Below are 19,695 nucleotides of genomic sequence, written 5' to 3' on the forward strand. Positions count from 1 at the left end.
AAGTCTGTGAGGTTATGAAAAGGGGGAGAGCAGCAGCGGCCGGAATCTCATCGTTTGAAAATTGATAAAACCCATTTATTAAGCGACGCTCCACTTAACTTAATGCCGCATTAGCATCAATAGCATCAATCGCTTTTGGGTATTAACGTAATAGAGGTTTATGGAAACATGAAACTGCTCGAAATAGTTTAAGACGGTTAGGGATAGCTGATTTAATGCAATATTGGTTGCATATATTCCATACAAGAACAAAAAATTGAATTTATTATGCTTACAATATAAATACCGGTATTAATATTTGTATACCGGTTTATTTTTTTAATACCGGTATTTTTAATAGGATATTACTTGAGATATATACCGAAATACTGATATTTTGATTGAAAAAAATACCGGTATACCGAAATACCGGTATTAATATCGGTATACCGGTTTATTTTTTAAATACCGGTATTTTTAATATGATATTAGTTGAGAGATATACCGCAATATCAATATTTTGATCCAAAAAATACCGGTAAACCGAAATACCGGTATTAAACAAAATATTTCCAAAAAATAAAATTTTTTCAAAGTGATATACTTGTCTTTTGATTTACCATCACAAAACTATATCTCGAAAGCGACGCCAAAAACCATCGAAGACGAAAAAAAGCACGGATAGATTTTCCTCAATGGATTTCGATTATATTTTATGTGCGCCCCTGAGCTTATGCACTTACGGTGTGTTTTATGCCGCCAATAAAACGTTCCGTCTGGATATGGCTGTTGTTTTTATGAAATATGATCGCGGATCAACTCTCAAAGCCTCAAAAAGTGAAAATTGCGATTTATTAAAATCTCCGCGTGAAACTTTGGTTGCCTACCGTCAAATCACAACTCTAACATCCTCCGCACTTATTTATTTTTCTTTTCTTGTAATTTATCGACACAAACAGCGCGTTATTGACTTTTCTACGCTCCGCATGTGTTCGTAATCCCAACATTATGTCACAAAACAAAAGTATAAGTGTATCAATTGATTGGCTTTCTCTTCGAGTACGATTTCTTATTGCTATCGAAAAACCATCTCCAGACACAACTTTTCTTTCTCTGTGTGTATGTGAGTTGTTTGTTGGAAGTGGATTTCTCTCCAGAGGAGATTTCCGCATTTCCGCATTCCGAAATTGTGTCCCGCTTTAACGAACCCAATTCGCACCCTCCGACGCCCACGAAGAAGAAGAGGTATCACAATGCGCATTCCATAATGCAAGACGCACGCCGTCAGATTGACACATATTCCACCCTCGCACGCGACCCTACAACCTCCCCTGGCGCGTCTGACGTCACTAATTGCACAAGCAAACGTCACACGTCGCCGGATGCCGTGTTTGTCGAGTTGCCACCCTCGAAATTTTATAATCTAATGAGTAACGACAATCCGATTGGCGCCGAGCAAGAAATTTATTCGCAAATATTTGTATTTGGCTTCACTTTCAACTCGCCGCCAAAGATTATTATGCATGCGTTGCATTATTAAAGTATCGATGAATTAATCAATTGTTTGTTTGGGTTTTGTTTCATGTACCGCAAAAGAAGTAAACAAATTAATTTTACGCGTTGTGAAAATAAAATAATATCGAGACACAAAGAATAAGAATAAGAAAAGAAGATGAAAATGAATCAAACCTGGTTTACGAAGTTCTGGATGCTATGGGGTGGATTGTCTTAATTTCCGGAAAATCCTGGAATACTCGTAGATTATACTATATCGACGGCCACTTCCTCCCGCTGTCCAAACTCCCGGGTCACAATAAATCTGTTATGTCGATTTAATTTATGAGGGGGGTCAAAGTTGGTATTTATTGCCTGTAAATAAGAAAAATCAATTAGTGTGAGCAATTAGATTAAAATATAAAATTTTATTTACATTTTTTTTAATATATTTTTGTATTAATAAATATTAAATACAATTTATTACCTTTTTACCGACAACTCGCTTGCAACACCGAACGAAAACTAAATAAATATTGCAAATTTACACGCAGCGGCGTCTTTCTTATCTTTGATAAACTGGTTTTATAATCAAAAACTCGCGTAAAAATGCAGGTAAATGTTTTGTGACGCCTAACACGAACATCGAACATAACAAACAATATTTTTAGTTTAGATAAATTTAAGTAGACACAAAATTTACATTGAGGAACGAAAAATAGCAAATTATTTCGATTTTACACGGTTTGCATCTGTTTAATTGTTTGTATGCTTGTTATAAACCTATTAGTGGAAATATATAAGAAGAGACATTTGATGTTTATGACTAAATATTCATAGTTATTTCTTGTAATTTCATCAATTTTGAAAGATTTTTGGCATTTTAGAAAGATTTTAATCCATTTCAACGGAAAAATCCATAAAATACAAAGAAAAACATTATTTTCTTTAGTAAATTTCAGTTTTTGTACTAAATTTACTGCATCTTTGGAGAAAACTATGAAAATTTATTATTTTTAATTAATTTCTCGTAGTTAACAAGACTTTTAACAAGAAAACAGAGAAAATTAATATAAATCAACCAAGTTTGTACACATTTCGACTAGGGCTTCACACGAGACGAGACTGGACGATACTATCAAAGGTATCGTCTCGGTCTCGGTATCGTCTCGCAAAAGCGATACGAGACCGAGACGATACGAGAAAAGTCTCGGTATCGTGTGAAGCTTTAAGTAGAACTCAGTTTTAGATCTTTGCAGTTCAAAAGTTTAGTCATTTAATTGCTAATTGCATGTATTGTAAAGTAAATCCAAAATACATACATAGTTTAAAATATTAATTTTTAATTGCATCACTTTTAATTGAAAATATATTTTTTAATGTTTCAAATTTTAAAACGATAATGTATACTAGGGTACAATAGTCGAGTTGATTTGTGTTGAAAGTAAGCGGCGCACGTCTACAATTCCTAACTTACCCAGATGTATACAATATCTTTGCTTCAAGAAGTACAGAAAAACACAAAAATATGTCTCCGGATGTGTAAACAAAGACAAAATTTTCATAAAACTTTCAAAAAGTCAAAAAGGTCATGATATTCGGTTACTGACTTGTTATTTTGAATATACAAAAGAAATATTTCACAGATGGTCATATATTGGATTTCATATATTGGACCTTTTCCCATTTTTCTAATAACAACTTCATAAAAAAAAGTAACGAGACCAAAAACGAGACTCGGACTGTGGTATCGGTATCGCCGAGAAATTGATAAAACACGTCTCGTCTCGGTCTCGTCTCGGAAATGCGAGACGATACCGAGACGATACGAGAAAAGTCTCGGTATCGCGTGAAGCCCTAATTTCGACGATATTTTGATTTTTTCTTTAAAACAAAGCTATACTGACTAATTTCTATCAACATTTTCGATGTTTAGTAAAGAAAATATCAGTTTCATGAAATATTAACCACAACAAACAAAACCATCAAAATAAACCCGAAAAAATACCTTCTATGAAATGATGCATGTTTTTTTTTCATGATTTTCAGTAAGTTATGGCGTTAATTGCGTCTTAAACACTGAATACGAAATGTTTGGATACGAAGCACGCGTCCGGCCGCTCCAATTCCCAATATAGTGTTAGTGTTTATAGTTAGGCATTAGTGTGTCATTTCATCGCGCAATAATTTATTTATCCTCATCGTCGAGCCATTACCTAAACAATCGCGCTCAAATCAACATGTTTTGTTTATTCCCCAGTTAAATATAATATTAATTTAGCCCACACTAATGAAAGACTTATTTTGTGTTGTGTTTTATTTTGTTACTAGCTTTAACCCGCGGCTTCGCTCGCGAATATCTAAAATAATGAAGTTGCTTCCGTACGCGTCTGTAGTCACAGAAGAAGTAACAATGAAGTAGAATGGCGGGATGTTTAAAATGGCTGAAAGTATAGTCTATGGAAGTATAGTGCACAGTCTCCATAGTGTAGTCAATTGGATTTGATGTTGACGTAGCTGTCGGTAATACAGTGTGATAATACTGTGTGTGTACTATAGTACTTAGGTTAGAGTTTCATTGCTGGAACGCTAGATGGCGTTAAAGTAGTCAAATAGCCAGATGCAGAGGTATTATTGGCTAAACTATTTCTTTATTTTATTTAAAAAATAATTTTTGTATTAAATAAAAAGTAGCCTATAACCATTCGGGGGCCACTAAGAATATGTGTACAAATTTTCATGATGATCGGTTAAGTAGTTTTTGCGTGAAAGTGTAACAAACATCAGGACTTTCGGATTTATAATATTAGTAGTGTTTTTTGTGTATTACTGGATGCCTATCATGGATTTTTCAGAACAGCTAACCTTGTCATCCAGATTACGAAATAAAGTGTCCTCGTTTTATGTCTTCCCGATTTATATGGATTCCTCTGTTTTTCACCGACGACAAAGGGCAACAAGGGACGACGACGCGGACGCGCGGAACGAACGACAAACACCTTCGAGTCTTATTCAGTGACCCTTGCGACGCGGTTGTTTTGTATTTTTTTGCGCGCGCGAGCGTTTGACCTCTATACTCACCCTTAGTCAAGCGTAGGGGTGAAAATAAATGGAGCGATGCGTTCACTGGACACCAGAGGAATCAAAATTTACACTGGACACAACAAATTACATTTGTACACTTTGTACACTTACTAGAGTTATGTTTGACATGAAGTAAATAAATTGTGGGTTGCCTACATTAAAAATTTAACATTTTAACTTTCGTGTCTTGAAATACTTGAATTTTCTTTCTGAATTCTCTAAAAATTCAACTTTATACGCGTACTTTACGAGGAATAAAACTTTTATCGATTTTAATTAATCTAAAGCTTCGATAAGTCGCATCGATTTTGTATTAGCGCATCATTTGCGTTTTATTGCGCAATTTTCCTTTCGTTTACGTCCTCTACATTTAATTCTTTTAAAACAAAAAAAAAACTCATAAAATTTAAAACAAAGCAACACAATAGTAATAATAATAATCATAATAATTGAAGAAGCAATCAATTATCAAATCGTTTGTTTTCATATGAGTTTATGACCATTTGCTGTAGAACTGGTTGCCTGCATGTAGGTCTTGTTTTATTTACTGATTTGGTACTAAATCCGGCATTATTAGCCCGTAAGTATCAATAAAAATTCGGAACGCGCATTCGTGCAACATTGTGTGGTCGTTTGGCTGCAGCCATTCATAAAAACAAAAACTCCTACGCGCACGTTTCGTTTAATCTGCGTTTCTTTCATTCGTTCATTCATAACTGTTTTAATATGTCTAAATATTTGGCGTTTTTTGATGACCGTTGAAATTTTGTTCACGCTACTCCTGCATCTTTTACTACGAATACTATTAATACTCGTTTTTGTGAATAATGATCGCATTTTTTCTGCGGAAATGTTATGAATACACCAAGATGATAAAACGTGACATCTCTGGACATATTTTATCTTAAATAAACATAAAATAGTAATTCTAAACCATTTTAGAGTAATTTTCAGCATTTTTCTGCATATTTTCATTAATTACGCCTAAATTATCAACTTTTTCAAATATATTATTAAGTTATCTTAAAGTACTCATCAAGTACTACCTTCCAAAACAAAAATCAGTTTTCTATTGTTAAAAGTTTAAAAGTTACAACGATTTTTGTATCAACATGATGCTAGTACCTTTCCTCTGAAGAACATAACCTATATACAATGTTGATGTAAGTTGAAACATACTAAAAGTAAGCGTATAATTTATACATTCGAGCGAATGCAAAAATCAGACTCACTCACCGTTTGTTGAGAAGTTGCGAAGAAGGCACGTACATCGTACAATCGTTGACATTCTCCCGTGGTGAGCGTCGCCGCAATGTGCTGACGTATTTCCCTTTTTCATAGGGTGCGCGCGTCTACTGCGAATGATAAAGGTATTAGGTTACACTCTGGAGGTTACAATTAAATAAATACATACATTGTAATAACACACAACAGTAATCTGAGTCTTCTAGTTGGAACACATCGTTGCACAACGCACGTCTTTCTAGAAAACAAAACAAATTCACAGGTTATACAAATTATGCAGAGTCAGTTAAAACTAGGCAACCCAACATACACATTTACACATATTATAGTTGTATATGAATAATACTAATAAAATTTAAGGTATGCAACCAGTAATACATATAAAATATAACTAAAAATTAGTGTTTTTTTGTTTTTTTAGTAATAATGTTGGCTAAATAATAAGTAATAATAAGTCCGATGCTGTGTTTGGCATTCTATTAGTTTGTGCCTGAAATACGGCTGTGCGAAACGCGCTGACCGCGCACTTTTCGAGGCGCAGCGCGGCGCGCTTTACGCTTTCGGATGTCACCTTGTCATATTCGCTTGGCGGGCGCGCAGACGGCGGCGGCGTCGAGCCGCCCACCTCCTGCCCGCCGCCCCCGCACCATAGGCACGTAACGCGTCTATCACGAGCAAAAAATACGATGGAAAATAAAATATTGGCAGCCAAACTAACACCGAATTGTTATTGCAGCCGCGCGTACAATGAATTGATACAATTTGCACGCGAATAATGCCCGGCATTATGAAACTCTATATTGTTACGGATTGAAACTTTGTTGCTTTGTGTCCCGGAGCACCGCACAGAATATTATTTCAAGCTTTATCAGAGGAAAAGATTAAGTTTCGCAATTAATTTCTTAACAACAAGAATACTCGGAGATTAATCATTTGTTTATTAAGAAAAAGAGTTTGATGAAGAATAATTCGCATTTAGACCAAACAGGAAGAAGTTTATGTGTTTATTTCATGAAAAAAATAAAAAATTATGAAATTAAAGTTAAAATTCACTGTAATTTTTTAAACTAATTAAGTTAGAGATGTGATTTTTGTTGTAATTAGTAGATAATTACATAAACTATAAGATTTACTGTTAAAATATTTAAAAAAATTAAATTTTGCCGAAAATTTTGGGTTTTTGTTGTTTTTGTGTAAAATTAGTTGCATAACTTTAAGTTTCCAACCAAACTTTAAGAAATTTAAAAATAGTTATTTTTCTACCACGTAGGCATTACTAATTAGTAATTTTTTTATCAGTAGGTCAGTTTCGGACAGTTCGTTCAACTCTGCTTAGCTCAACACTCAACAATCGAACGGAAAGTTTGAACTCTTGCAAAAATAGACACGAAAATAAAAAATCAGCATTTTTACATTCTCTTAATACACATGAACTTAAAAACTAATTAATTACTAATTTAATATTAATTTTTCATTGATAACAAACTCAAAAAACACAAAAACCTAAAAATTTTACCCAAAAAACACGAAAAACTCCACAAAATCAAAGAATAAACCATTGAGAAAACGTCCAAGACGTTTAAAAGTGCAAACAATTGCATATTGTATGTGTGTCTCAAAACACACGTCTGCATTTTTGCCCCACACGCGGCCATTTTGTCAGTCAGCAAAAATCACAATCGCATACAGTATAATTCAACACTTATTGAGTATTGTATCCAATAATTGTGAATAAATTAATTTTGGATGCATAAAACACACTGTATGTTTTAGGTTAGACCCAAACTGGAACAATGCACAAGCTGGTGAACGAACTTAATGTGTTATATCACACGGGAAGGTATTAACCCCGGCGGAGGCATGTGATGTTGTTTCGCCATCAGAAATGGTGATAGTAGATGCAAGAAGTGACAAAGCGCTGGCGAATAATATTGGGGCAATCCGATTGCTATATTTGTGTTGACAAAAGTTTCGGTGGCTTGCATTTGTTTTTGTTTTGTAGATTAATATAGACATATCATTGGGAAACTAAATTTTCCATTTTTTTGAATGTTTTCTTTAATTTTGGGGGAAATTAAACTGTTTTGATTGTTATTATGTGATGGAGCTTATAGTTTATGTTATTATCTATGATTTAACGCATGAATTAAGTTTTTATCTTGATTAGTTTTTGAGTTATTAAGATTTTTGTAAAAAATTACATTTTTAGTAAAAATTTTACTTTTTTGTTAATTACGAGAAAACTACTAATTGTATGTTATTGATACTTTGTATACTTATAGTCAATTAAATTATCTTTCAAATGACACCTTGATCAATATTGTATCATTTTAATTAGTTGAGTTATAACAAAAAATATTTTAGTGAAAAGTTTTTACACAATATTAACCTATATTCCTGTTCATAGAACTATAGACTACCCTCCTTACAATTCACAACATAGTTCTGCATAGTCACGCAACAATACGATCTCATTCTCTCGATCCCGTCCGATTTTTACTCGGTGAGTTTACATCCGCACATGAAAATCGTTCCGTCGAGCATTCCTCATCGCGTTTTGCGTTTTACGGTCGCGTTTCGCCGCGTCAGCGAATCCGCACGCGCTCCACTTCCACCGAATTTTCCCGGAAAATTAGCTCCGTTTCCTCGCCTACAACCCGCATGCATCTTACCGAAACAACGAATACGCCGGAAAAAAACTAATACGCGAGAATGAATGTTTATGCAAAACATGAATTTATGTTTTTGATGAAGTATGAGTACTTACATTTTCACGCTGTGTTGTATTGTGGTGTGCGCTTTGTGAGGTGGGAGATGAAAAGCGCGCAGGTGCGTCGCGGGCTGGGCGTCGTCGAGTTTTGCGCCGTCGCGACGCTGAGCGCCAATCGCGGGAGCGGCAACTCTTCATTGGGTACACAGCACTAGCAGAGAATACTGCAGGAACGGATTGTGAATGCGGTAGTATAGAATATTCTAATTTTTCAGCGCACAGGTGAAGAGATGAAGTGATGCGATTGTTGAAGGTTATGTGAGGGAAAATAAAGGTGTAGTAGTGGTTGCATAGGTTATAGAAAAGGAAGAATTTGAGTTTGAAAGTTTAAAAAATATAAAAAATTATGTTTTGTTATGTTTAAATGTATAGTAATTATTTAATGTTGTTAAAAAACATGTTTTATAGCGTTTATAAACAAATTTTGATCAGAAAACATTTATAATATAAATGTATCTGAAATGTGTAATACTGGTTGCCTATAGTTTGAAAATTTGAATGAGTATCAATAAATATGAATTAAAATCGTTTATTTTGCGGTTTTAAACAAAAATTTAGCAACAATTCATTGAAATATTTAATAATTTGACTGTTTTATATCAAATTTATCTGTAAAACTTATTAAAACATGAAAAATATTCTAAATTTTGCTGTAAAGTGGGTTGCCAAGCATTTCGTTCAATATTTCTTCAATTTTTACCCAAAATATTCAATTTAATTTAAACCCCCAAAAACAATAAAAACACAAGTTATTATACTCTAAACCATAATTTATTTAATTATAGGTCCTAATATAATAATATTTACATAGTATTTGAATAATAACATATTTCTCATAAACATTGTACATATTTTGAAAACACAACCAGTAGCCTTCCATCTCGTGTGTGACGCGTAAACATAACCATCCAACATAACCAAAAAAAAGTGACTTAAAAGTTAGGTTATAACACGATTACCACCTTAGCTTTCGAGATATGCAATGTTTTGTTATTCTCCACTATAAATATGCGCACTAATATAGTGACAATACAAAAATAAAACCAAAAAACCAAAAAAACAAAAAAATCAAAAAATTTAAAAAAGACTTATTCATAATAAGGCAAACCGGTAAGTCAAATCATAAAATAATAATAAAAAACGTAGAATGCAACAATTTAAAACTTAACTAACTTAACTTATGTTAAACTGTCATTTTTGTGCACTTCACTCAGTTTTTTATACAAATTCACAGGGTACGGGTACACCACTCACTGGAACCTCCGTCCCGGAAACGGATGTCATAGATAAACCTCATCCCCAGGTCCTGCGTATCCCTTTCATGCGTAACCCTTGCCAGATCCATCTTCAACCTGTGTACCTCCTGTTGGAGACTTCGATTAGTCACCTCAAGATCCTGCCTTTGTTGTAGTCTCTTCGATCGGCAATTCTGCGCGTATCCACGGTTCTTCAACGTGCGTCTCTTCTGCTTCAACCGGACAACCTCTTCCCTCGGACACCCATGCAGACGTTTATTCAATTCTCTTACTGTGAGGGTCATTAGAAGGTCATCGTTCAAATTAACATCTTCACTGCATGTTGAATATCCACTATTAAGGTGGTTCATGCGTGGTGAAAGGGCACTACCCCCACTACAGACTGACAGTGGTCTCTGGGCGAACGCATTGGGGTCCATGTAGATATCACCAGCAGGGACGTATTCCCGTCGCTCCCAGTTGGGTTCCCCGCCCATACTGTGGCGTAGATCCAAAGGTTGTTGGGATCTCCGCCAGATATCCTCCTGCATTTGTGGTTGACGACAGGATCCAGGTGAGTGACTGGGTGGGGTGTCCGGAGGGGTTCCCGGGTCGTTTACTAGTAAAAGACCATGCGGATGGGTGCTGTACATTGCTTCCGGGGGTGGGGACATTGGTGGTAGGCGACAGCGGAGTTCATCTGGCCATGGACGTGTGAGGATACGTTGTTCATCCTGGACCAACCAATCTGCGTTGGTGGTTAGTAAACTGCGTTTGTCTTCGCGTTTCACGCTGGCGTCGAAATGGTCCAGTTCGAAGCTCTGGACGTAGACGTCCACGTCGGCGAGGTGGTCGTCTTGGTGGTTGTCCATGGTGGGGTCGGTGGATGGGTTGTGTGGTGCTAATGTCTGCATTAGAACACTTTGTTTTTATTTTTTATTTTTAATTTTTAACACTTTGGTTTTGATTTATTTTTGTATTATGTTGTGTTATGTTATACGATGACACTGGGGGAATGCGCGCGTGTTGCTCGACGACCGCCGATAGAATGAGTCCTGGCGAGATTTAACGCTTGCGCCCGCTGCGCCGCCGCCTCCCCCGACCCTGGCGTCCGCCTCCCTGCGGCGCGCGCGCCAACGACGCGCGAGTGCGCAGGAAATTTGTTTATACGGACGGTTGCGATGAGCGTGAGCAGGGCAGGCCCGGGCGCCACGTCCAATGCGCATACGAAACACAATCATAATGTGAACTACTACCATACACTCCAGAGTGATGATAATTTTGTTTGATTTCATGTTAAATCTCTTAAAATAAATTATTTTTTGTTGTGGATATTTTAAATTCAAAATGGGAGTCTTTTTGTTATTGGTTGCTAAGCAACCAGGGAAGAAAACAGACGTGTAATGGTGGTTGCCTAATATTTTATGATTTATTTTATTAAAAAGTCGATAAATTTAATAATTTCAAGTGAAATATTTTAAAATAACCATTTTTAGATGTAAATATTTCAAACTAGCTTTAACCCTTGGCTTCGCTCGCGAATATCTAAAATAATGAAGTTGCTTCCGTACGCGTCTGTAGTCACAGAAGAAGTAACAATGAAGTAGAATGACGGGAAGTTTAAAATGGCTGAAAGTATAGTCTATGGAAGTATAGTGTACAGTCTCCATAGTGTAGTCAATTGGATTTGATGTTGACGTAGCTGTCGGTAATACAGTGTGATAATACAGTGTGATGGTACTATAGTACTTAGGTTTGAGCTTCATTGCTGGAATGCTAGATGGCGTTAAAGTAGTCAAATAGCCAGATGCAGAGGTATTATTGGCTAAACAATTTCTCTATTTTATTTAAAAAATAATTTTTTTTTATTAAATAAAAAGTAGCCTATAACCATTCGGGGACCACTAAGAATATGTGTACAAATTTTCATGATGATCGGTTAAGTAGTTTTTGCGTGAAAGTGTAACAAACATCAGGACTTTCGCATTTATAATATTAATAGGGATAATAATAGGGATTTAAGATGGTGGTACTTTGTTATTGGTTGTTAGGCAACCAAACAAGAAAACTGACGGTGTAATGTTGGTTATCTATGATTTAATGTTTTATTTTAGGAAATTTACATTTATTTATAGCAATTTAAAGTGTTATTGATTAATTATTGAATATTTATCGATTACAAGTTGTTTATAAAACAATTTAAACTGAATAACACTACAACACTAATCTAACACTATTAAAACTACTTTAAAAGCTTCTCGCTAGGTGGCGATACCAAATGATAACCCTAATACAATAAAAAACTAATTTATTTTTAAGAAATCTAAAGAAATAAAGATGCAACAACAGGAAATCTAGCTTCTTGCTTCTTAGTTTTGTTTGCATGCCAGTTTACGCTCACGTGGCCGGTTTACTTTCGACTTGAAAAAAATGCAAGCTCAGTGAATTCGCCAGCATGTACAAACGCGCTTTATATTTCTACTATTCCTATGCGGTGAACACGTATATCTAATCCATCAACAGAGTGTTTAATTAATAAGTAAATATCCTAATTACATCATAAATCAATCAGCGCCATCTGTAACTAAATAAAAACACTTAACCACATTGCAATAATTTTACAGAAAACTGTAATCCACATCAATTTTATATTAGGATATATAATAATAATAATAAATTAAATAATTAATACAATACCCTGTATATTATACACATATATATTTCCTGTTATAACTTTATTGCCAACTCAGGGAAACAGGAGTCTGCTCCACGTCTCTGTTATTCGTATTTCGTGAAACCGTAGCCGCGCATTGGCATCGAATGAATGAATCAAAGCTTTTGACTCTTCTCATTGATTAATCACAAGGTCATTTTAATTCTAAAATTAAGATGATGTGGTTTAATTTATATTTACCATTATTGACAATGCCTTTAATGCGTGTAATTTTTAAGGTTAGTTTAACATAACCTCAACTCGGTAATTACTCGTTTTATCACATCGATCAACATAAACAGAGAGTGAACAAAGGGTGCAACTGATACTTGTACTTGCGGGTAGCTGATGCGCACCGCCAGAGCAAACACCGAACGATAACCCGCTCGCCACGAAAGCCCGAAAGCTCATGGCGCTGTATTTGTTCACAATTAAAATTTTAAGCATGTTGAACAACCCTTTCACGGTCCCTCTAGGTCCGTATTACGTAAACGTTTAATAAAAATCAAAAATAAAAATTTTCATTAAAATAGTTAAATTTTTACACTAGCGCCATCTGTGTATGAAAACTATGTGTATTTTTATACATAACCTAAGAATATATATGAGTATTTTGTGTTTTTAGTTATTATTCATTAGTATTGTTCTAATTACGTAATAGTTGGGTATTGTTTAATTTGTAATGCGTTCACGAGCGCGGATTAATTCACCCCTTGCGAGGGTTGCGCTGGTTGCATAGGGTGGCGAGGGTTGCACGCACGCAGACAAAAGGGTCGCGCCCTCGTCGGAATGAACATTCGCGCGTACATCCTGCGGCCGGAAAGTGATTTAGTCACTTTAAGTCGACGTTAATCGACGCAAATTAATTCGAAACATGCGGATGAGTTTAAAAATACATTTTGTATGTTTTGAGGTTATGTATGTTGCGCTATTCATTAAAAAAATTACTTTTTTTAACTCAATATAAGTTATATAGTAGTTTTCTGTTCGTAGAATTGATATTCTCTTTGCTAATCTGTGACAAACTGAAATAATCCTAATAATCCTTGGAAATCCTTGACATTCATGACATGCAACAGGTTAATATAAGGATTGTCATCATTGTCATTGAGTAGAATACTGAATACTTTTGCGTCTACTTGAAATTGCATTGTTGAGTGCACTGCATGTGGAAAACTTGTCATTTTGTGAGATTATCTCAGAGCTAATAAGTCAACAGATGATATTTAAGGAAGAAATGCAAGGATAAGGCAAGGAGACAAAAAGAAAAGTGTAATTATGATGAAATATTGAAATATGAATGAAATCTATTCATAAATTCATGTATTTAGGATTAATTTTGGTAAATATTAAGTTTTTCTTTACTTAAACTTAGTTTTTGAGACAAAAAATGAGAAAATAGTTCATTTTTGAGGTTATTTAAGTTATGTACCTATGTTATTTTACTAAAAAAAATCGAAAGTAGGCAACTCTTTATGCTGCAAATCGTTGTATATCTCACAATTTACTTTGATTATACCTGAAACATGTTTATTAATATCAAAATATAGTTTTATATTGTTTAATACACTTTAATACGTCAATATCAATGATTTTATATCAAACATCACCATATTTGCTTATCAACAAGTAAAACAATACATAATATATATAATAACACATACATTATGTATTTTAATACTTTTCCTTTTATTTATTAGCAGATTCTACATAAATAGCACAATTTTGAGGTTATAGTAAGGCGTTGAAGCGGGCTGCACGATAACATATCTCCAAATCAACTTCTTGTAGAAACATTCCTAATCAGAAACGAATTGAAACTAAATTGTATTAAATTGTATTAAAACTTACCCGTTTGGCATACGAATCTGCCCATTTCGCATTTATTGTCAAATATGTAAAAATCTCCATTAAAATCAGCGCCGCAGGTGTCATCCATAATTGGTTCACACGGGAAATTACAATTGTTCCATGATCCCCATTCTTGGGCATCAATCGTCAGAAAAACTAAAATTAAATTCAATTTATTGGTTATTTTAGGTTATCTTAGGTTAGAATATGTCTTACCGAAGATGAAAATAAGAAGTAGGCAACTCTTCATGATGTAAATAGTGGTTTAACTCACGAATAACTTTATCTGAGCTAGATTCGTGTTTATTTATAGCAAAATGATAAATTAAATATGGAAATTAATTAATTGTATATTACCTATCACCATTATAGGTTATCAATAAATAAAACAATAGCAATTATATATGCAAACACATTTATTTAGTATTTTTATTTTGCAAAACTCTATTTATATATTTTTGTTTTTATTTATCAGCTAATTCTACATTAATATTACTTTTGAGGTTATTATCACTAAAAACACCATTTTATGTCGTTATTTTAGGTTATGTATAACATTTGACTAAGAAAAACAAAAAGTAGGCAACCTTTCTTGATGAAAACGCTTGTGTAACACACGATTAACTCCGACTAAATCAGAAACATCTTTATTTATAAGAAAATGTGAAACTGAATAAGGAAATTTAATAATTTTATAATAAACATCACCATAATTGCTTATCAAGAAATAAAACAATACATATTTATATAAAAACACATACATTTTGTATTTTTATAAAGAAAATTCTGTTTTTATACTTTCCATTATATTTATCAGCAGATTCTACATAAATAGCACACTTTTGAGGTTATAATCAGAAGACTTTACCCTCACATTTTCTCAAATCCAGTTGGTGTAGCATAATATCTAATCAGAAACAAATAAAATGTCAAAAAAAAAAAAAAAAGAAAAAAGCAATAATTCGATTAAAACTTACTTCTTTCACAAGAGTATTTCTCCTTTTCGCATAAATTGTTAAATATAAAATATTTTCCAACCCGATTCACAGCGCAGATATAATCAATAACCGGCTTACACTTGAAATCACAATTATGCCATGCTCTCCTTCCTATTCCTCTAGCATCAATCGAAACAATCACTACAAATTAATTAAATTCAATTTATTAACTATTTAAGGTTATTTTATGTTAGGTTATATCTTACCAAAGATAAACACAAACAGTAGCTGAAAACTTCATGCTGAAAACTATACTTCAATTCACGATTTACTTCGACTGTGGACAGAATTGTCTTTATTTATAGCAAAATATGAATTTAAATAAGGAAATTTAATAGTTTTATAATAACTATTACCATTATTGGTTATCAACAAATAAAACAATACATATTTATATAAAAGCACATAAATTTTGTATTTTTAGACCGCAAAATATTTTTAATACTTTTCTTTTTATTTATCAGCAGATTCTACATAAATAGCACGATTTTGAGGTTATAATCCATTTATTACTTTGTCAAACGTTATTTTTCTATGCCGAAGTGCTGATCACATAATTCCATGTTCACTATTTCCATATGATAATCTAATCAATAACAAACAATATTTCAAAAAATCAAAAACCAAAAAACGCAATAATCACTTTAAAACTTACTCGTCTTACAAGCGTATTTGTTCATTTCGCACAAATTGTTAAATATATAATATTTCATTCTCAGATCCATGGCGCAAAGAAAATCAAGATGTGTTGCACAATCATAATTACAATTATTCACATCAAGTTGTCTTCTATGAATATGACGCCAGGCATCAATCGAAGCAACAATCACTGCAAATAAATTCAATTTATAGGTTATTATAGGTTATGTGGAATATTTTACTGAGAAAAATCAATAGTAGGCAACTCTTCATGATGCACATGGTAATATAACTCACAAATAATTTAACTGCATCAAAAACGTTTTTATTTATAGTAAAATATGAAACCTAATAAGGAAATTCAATAATTTTGTATTAAACATCACCATAAATGGTTATCAACAAGTAAAACAATACATACTATAAATAATAACACGTACATTTTGTATTTTAATGTTGCAAAACTGTTTTTAATGTTTTTCTTTTTATTTATCAGCAAATTCTAGAAAAATAGCACATTTTTGAGGTTAGTATTAATTTGACCAGGTTCCGCCTTCGATATAATGATGATAACATTCTTCCATGTCTATTTCTCGCAGGCGAATGTCTAATGAAGAACAAATCATGTTTTAAGACCAAGAAACGCATTGATTTGATTGAAACTTACCCTTGTGACAAGCGTATTTGTACATTAAACATAAATTGTTGAATATATACAGTTTAAAGTCTTGATCTTCAGCGCAGATGACATCGATGATTGGTTTACAGTTCATCGGACAATAATCGTTATCCCTTCTTCGTATTCTGCCATCAATCAAAGCAAAAACTAAAAATAAATTGAATTTATAGGTTATTTTAGGTTATTTATGACATTTTACTGAGAAAAACAAAAAGTAGGCAACTTTTCATGCTGAAAATTGTACTGGAACTCACGATTAACTTTAATTGTATTAAAATCGGTTGTATTTATAGAAAATTGTGAAACTAAATAAGGAAATTTTATAATTTTATATTAAACATCACTATTATTGCTTATCAACTGATTAAACAATACAAAATTATATTTTTATATTATAAAAGTCTAGATATGCACATTTGTATATATTTTAAAGCAAATAATACATAAATAGCATAAATTTGAGGTTAAAATGCAGAAAAAAACATAAAAATGTCAAAAATATAATTTTTAGGTTAAAATACTTTATTTTCCATCCTCAAGATCAAAGTGCCGAATACATATCTTCATATTTACTTCATCCATATGCAAATCTACAAAAAAAACATCAAAAATCAAATAAAATCAATAATTTCCCCAAAACTAACCTTTTTGACAGCCGAATTTCTCCATTTCGCATATATTATTAAACAAATAAATCTGTAAATTGTGATCTATGGCACAGAGTGCATTATCAATTGACTTACACCTCCACAAACAATTATTCGCTCTTCTGGCATCAATCGAAACAAAAACTACAAACAAACTCAATTTATAGGTTATTTTAGGTTATATACGTCTTACCGAAGATAAAAACCAGAAATCCAAGCGATTTCATGATGCAAATCGCAGTGCAACGCTCAAAAACTTTATTTAGATGAGAAATCTGTCTATTTATAGAAAATCACGCGAATTTATATGGAAATTTACATTATTGCTATATATTAAACATTCCCATTGGCGGTTATCGCTTAATTTATATAAAATCACAATTATTTGGATTTATTTATATTATAAAAAGCTTTTTTGGGTTTTTGGTTACATTTTCAAGTTTTTATACAAAAAAAAGACAAAATACGATAATTAATTGCTTGAATCACAACATAAACTAATTATAATCAATCTAAAATTAAATTAATAGCAACCAGATAACTTTAAAGTTTAAACTATTTAATTTATTATGATATAATGTGTAAATAAACGAATTTTGCGCGTTTTGTTTGTTTTCTTTGCGAAATTTCACTTTCTAACTACAAATTACAACTTAACAATAAATCATGTAGTCTAGTAATGATTATGACGTCAATTCATGGCCCAACAGCTGTGAAACTATTAATTTGTGTTCAATGTGTTGCTAACTCATTCCCAACGCCATCTTGAAAGCGAAAAAATCCATTTGTATTCGAGGTTAAAGGTTTGCACATGCAAATTGTTAACTTTCAACCTTAATCATGATCGAATTCCGACTAGGAATTTTTTTCGGTGTTTGTTACTTGGTTGCCAATTACATTTTATCAAATTTTGGCAATTTTGTTTATAAATAAACTCTAATTATCGCCTAGAAGTGAATACATTTCGGTTGCCATCGCTTGGATGAAATTTATTTCATTGATCAATTAAATTAATGAAATTACTTCTCTGCGCTTCGGGATCTTTTCATTATAATTTCAAATTGTTCGTTGCTTCGATTTGGTTGATAATTTATACTTGGAATTATTACTTTGTGCGTCTAATCGCAACTAAGTACTCATATAACTGTCTGACCCCGCTCACCGTATGATTCCGTATGACGCGAGCGGCCACATGCAATTGAAAAATGCGCCGCCATGTCATGACACAGGAAATGGGAGCCACTCGGACTGGCCGGCTTATCAGGGCGATTAAATTGTGCCCAAAATTTCGCTACTTTGCAATAATTAATTGCCAAATGGAATTATTTATCAATTGATTGTGGGTTTCGTTCGGTCTGTTGTCCATTATTGCGTCAATTGATAATGCACAGACTGATTTCTAAACAGGAAGTAGATTAATGAATGAAGACTCCATTTTAGTTTATGCAGCAGTTTTTAAAGGTGTATGTTGGGTTGCATACGTCTGGAAACAAACTAAAACAAACTAGAAATGAAGACGGTTTATTTTTGATTGAAAACTTATAAAATAAAATTATTCTAATGTGCAATTAGTGAATATTAGTCCCTGGTTTCTCCTTCTTCATCTTCCTCATCAAATCCTCGAATGAATAGAATGTTGTTGCATCGTATTAAAACTTCTCCCAAGTTTCCTTAAAAAAACACAGAAAAATCAATGATTAATCATATTTTGTGCTAGATTTTTGCAGTTAATTTACCTGCTACATGTCCGTCAATAAATTCTTCAGTATTTGCAAGTTGTAGATTCATGTAGCCATCAACAGAAACCAAATAACCTTTATATTCGTGTCCCCACTTGAGTTTTACCATCACAGCTTTTCCTGTGAGTGAATTAAGGAATGGTTTGGGGTTGATTGGCATAGCAGCCATTGTGGAGAATATTTATAACTACTTTTATAGTAAAATTATAAGAAATACAAGCGTTTACGCTTGTTTTAATTGTATTTGCACGCCGGTTAAATTTGTTTACGATTTCGTGCGTTTTATTAAGAGGTTAGGAAGCGCGTTACTTGAGGTAATACCAACTAAACAAAAAATAACTAAAAACATCCAAATAATTTTATTATTAACTATCTAAACTCATAAAAACATTAAATAACATTAAAACTATTACTATATAACAAGTAATTATAAATAAAACAATAATTTGTAAATATTTTAAACAAAAATCATTTAATTTGCTTTGAAAATGTCAAAAACTTTGAAAAATTCCACTAGATGTCACTATGGGTACCATTGTAGTGTTAAAAATACTCCAGCAGGATGACACGCGCGATTACAGCCCAAGTTTTCAACTTCAATTTGTTGCTACGACACCATCCA

At 33.0% G+C, this 19,695-nt stretch overlaps 2 protein-coding genes and 6 long non-coding RNA genes across 8 annotated transcripts; all 8 read right to left on the reverse strand.

Moving 5' to 3' along the window:
• Positions 1-1,392: 1,392 nt before the first annotated feature.
• On the reverse strand, positions 1,393-8,823 carry LOC135796457 (uncharacterized). The gene is made up of 4 exons (XR_010549349.1): positions 8,570-8,823; positions 5,972-6,040; positions 5,794-5,912; positions 1,393-1,848 (listed from the first exon to the last, which is right to left on the reverse strand). It is a non-coding gene; the product is annotated as an uncharacterized lncRNA (long non-coding RNA).
• A 515-nt stretch (positions 8,824-9,338) lies between these two features.
• LOC135796443 (neural retina-specific leucine zipper protein-like) lies at positions 9,339-10,894 on the reverse strand. The gene has a single exon (XM_065308470.1). The coding sequence runs from the start codon at positions 10,719-10,721 to the stop codon at positions 9,801-9,803; it is 921 nt and encodes a 306-aa protein (XP_065164542.1). The 5' UTR covers positions 10,722-10,894; the 3' UTR covers positions 9,339-9,800.
• Positions 10,895-14,134: 3,240 nt separating this feature from the next.
• On the reverse strand, positions 14,135-14,646 carry LOC135796455 (uncharacterized). The gene is made up of 3 exons (XR_010549347.1): positions 14,588-14,646; positions 14,372-14,527; positions 14,135-14,319 (listed from the first exon to the last, which is right to left on the reverse strand). It is a non-coding gene; the product is annotated as an uncharacterized lncRNA (long non-coding RNA).
• A 569-nt stretch (positions 14,647-15,215) lies between these two features.
• On the reverse strand, positions 15,216-15,686 carry LOC135796458 (uncharacterized). The gene is made up of 3 exons (XR_010549350.1): positions 15,576-15,686; positions 15,349-15,510; positions 15,216-15,278 (listed from the first exon to the last, which is right to left on the reverse strand). It is a non-coding gene; the product is annotated as an uncharacterized lncRNA (long non-coding RNA).
• A 73-nt stretch (positions 15,687-15,759) lies between these two features.
• Positions 15,760-16,301, reverse strand: LOC135796454 (uncharacterized). The gene is made up of 3 exons (XR_010549346.1): positions 16,251-16,301; positions 16,025-16,198; positions 15,760-15,955 (listed from the first exon to the last, which is right to left on the reverse strand). It is a non-coding gene; the product is annotated as an uncharacterized lncRNA (long non-coding RNA).
• Positions 16,302-16,449: 148 nt separating this feature from the next.
• On the reverse strand, positions 16,450-16,937 carry LOC135796456 (uncharacterized). The gene is made up of 3 exons (XR_010549348.1): positions 16,887-16,937; positions 16,676-16,834; positions 16,450-16,615 (listed from the first exon to the last, which is right to left on the reverse strand). It is a non-coding gene; the product is annotated as an uncharacterized lncRNA (long non-coding RNA).
• Positions 16,938-17,001: 64 nt separating this feature from the next.
• LOC135796453 (uncharacterized) lies at positions 17,002-17,583 on the reverse strand. Its single transcript, XR_010549345.1, has 3 exons — positions 17,528-17,583; positions 17,332-17,478; positions 17,002-17,277 (listed from the first exon to the last, which is right to left on the reverse strand). It is a non-coding gene; the product is annotated as an uncharacterized lncRNA (long non-coding RNA).
• Positions 17,584-18,839: 1,256 nt separating this feature from the next.
• Positions 18,840-19,381, reverse strand: SmF (small ribonucleoprotein particle protein SmF). The gene is made up of 2 exons (XM_065308481.1): positions 19,071-19,381; positions 18,840-19,004 (listed from the first exon to the last, which is right to left on the reverse strand). Exons 1-2 carry the CDS (start codon positions 19,240-19,242, stop codon positions 18,913-18,915), a joined length of 264 nt encoding a protein of 87 aa, XP_065164553.1. The 5' UTR covers positions 19,243-19,381; the 3' UTR covers positions 18,840-18,912.
• Between the last annotated feature and the right edge of the window lie 314 nt (positions 19,382-19,695).

This window comes from Atheta coriaria, unplaced genomic scaffold (genome assembly GCF_025399875.1).
Source record: "Atheta coriaria isolate IRGN ID8LTWV9N9 unplaced genomic scaffold, Caltech_Dcor_3.1 hic_scaffold_7_pilon, whole genome shotgun sequence".
In the NCBI taxonomy this organism is placed as follows: Eukaryota; Metazoa; Arthropoda; class Insecta; order Coleoptera; family Staphylinidae; genus Dalotia; species Dalotia coriaria.

Excerpts from the sequence above, each read along its gene's own strand:
- SmF (XM_065308481.1), bottom strand. The coding sequence starts at position 19,242 with ATGGCTGCTATGCCAATCAACCCCAAACCATTCCTTAATTCACTCACA. Across the intron at positions 19,005-19,070 it reads TATTGACGGACATGTAGCAG|GAAACTTGGGAGAAGTTTTA; the intron begins GTAAATTAACTG and ends TGTTTTTTTAAG.
- LOC135796443 (XM_065308470.1), bottom strand. The coding sequence starts at position 10,721 with ATGCAGACATTAGCACCACACAACCCATCCACCGACCCCACCATGGAC.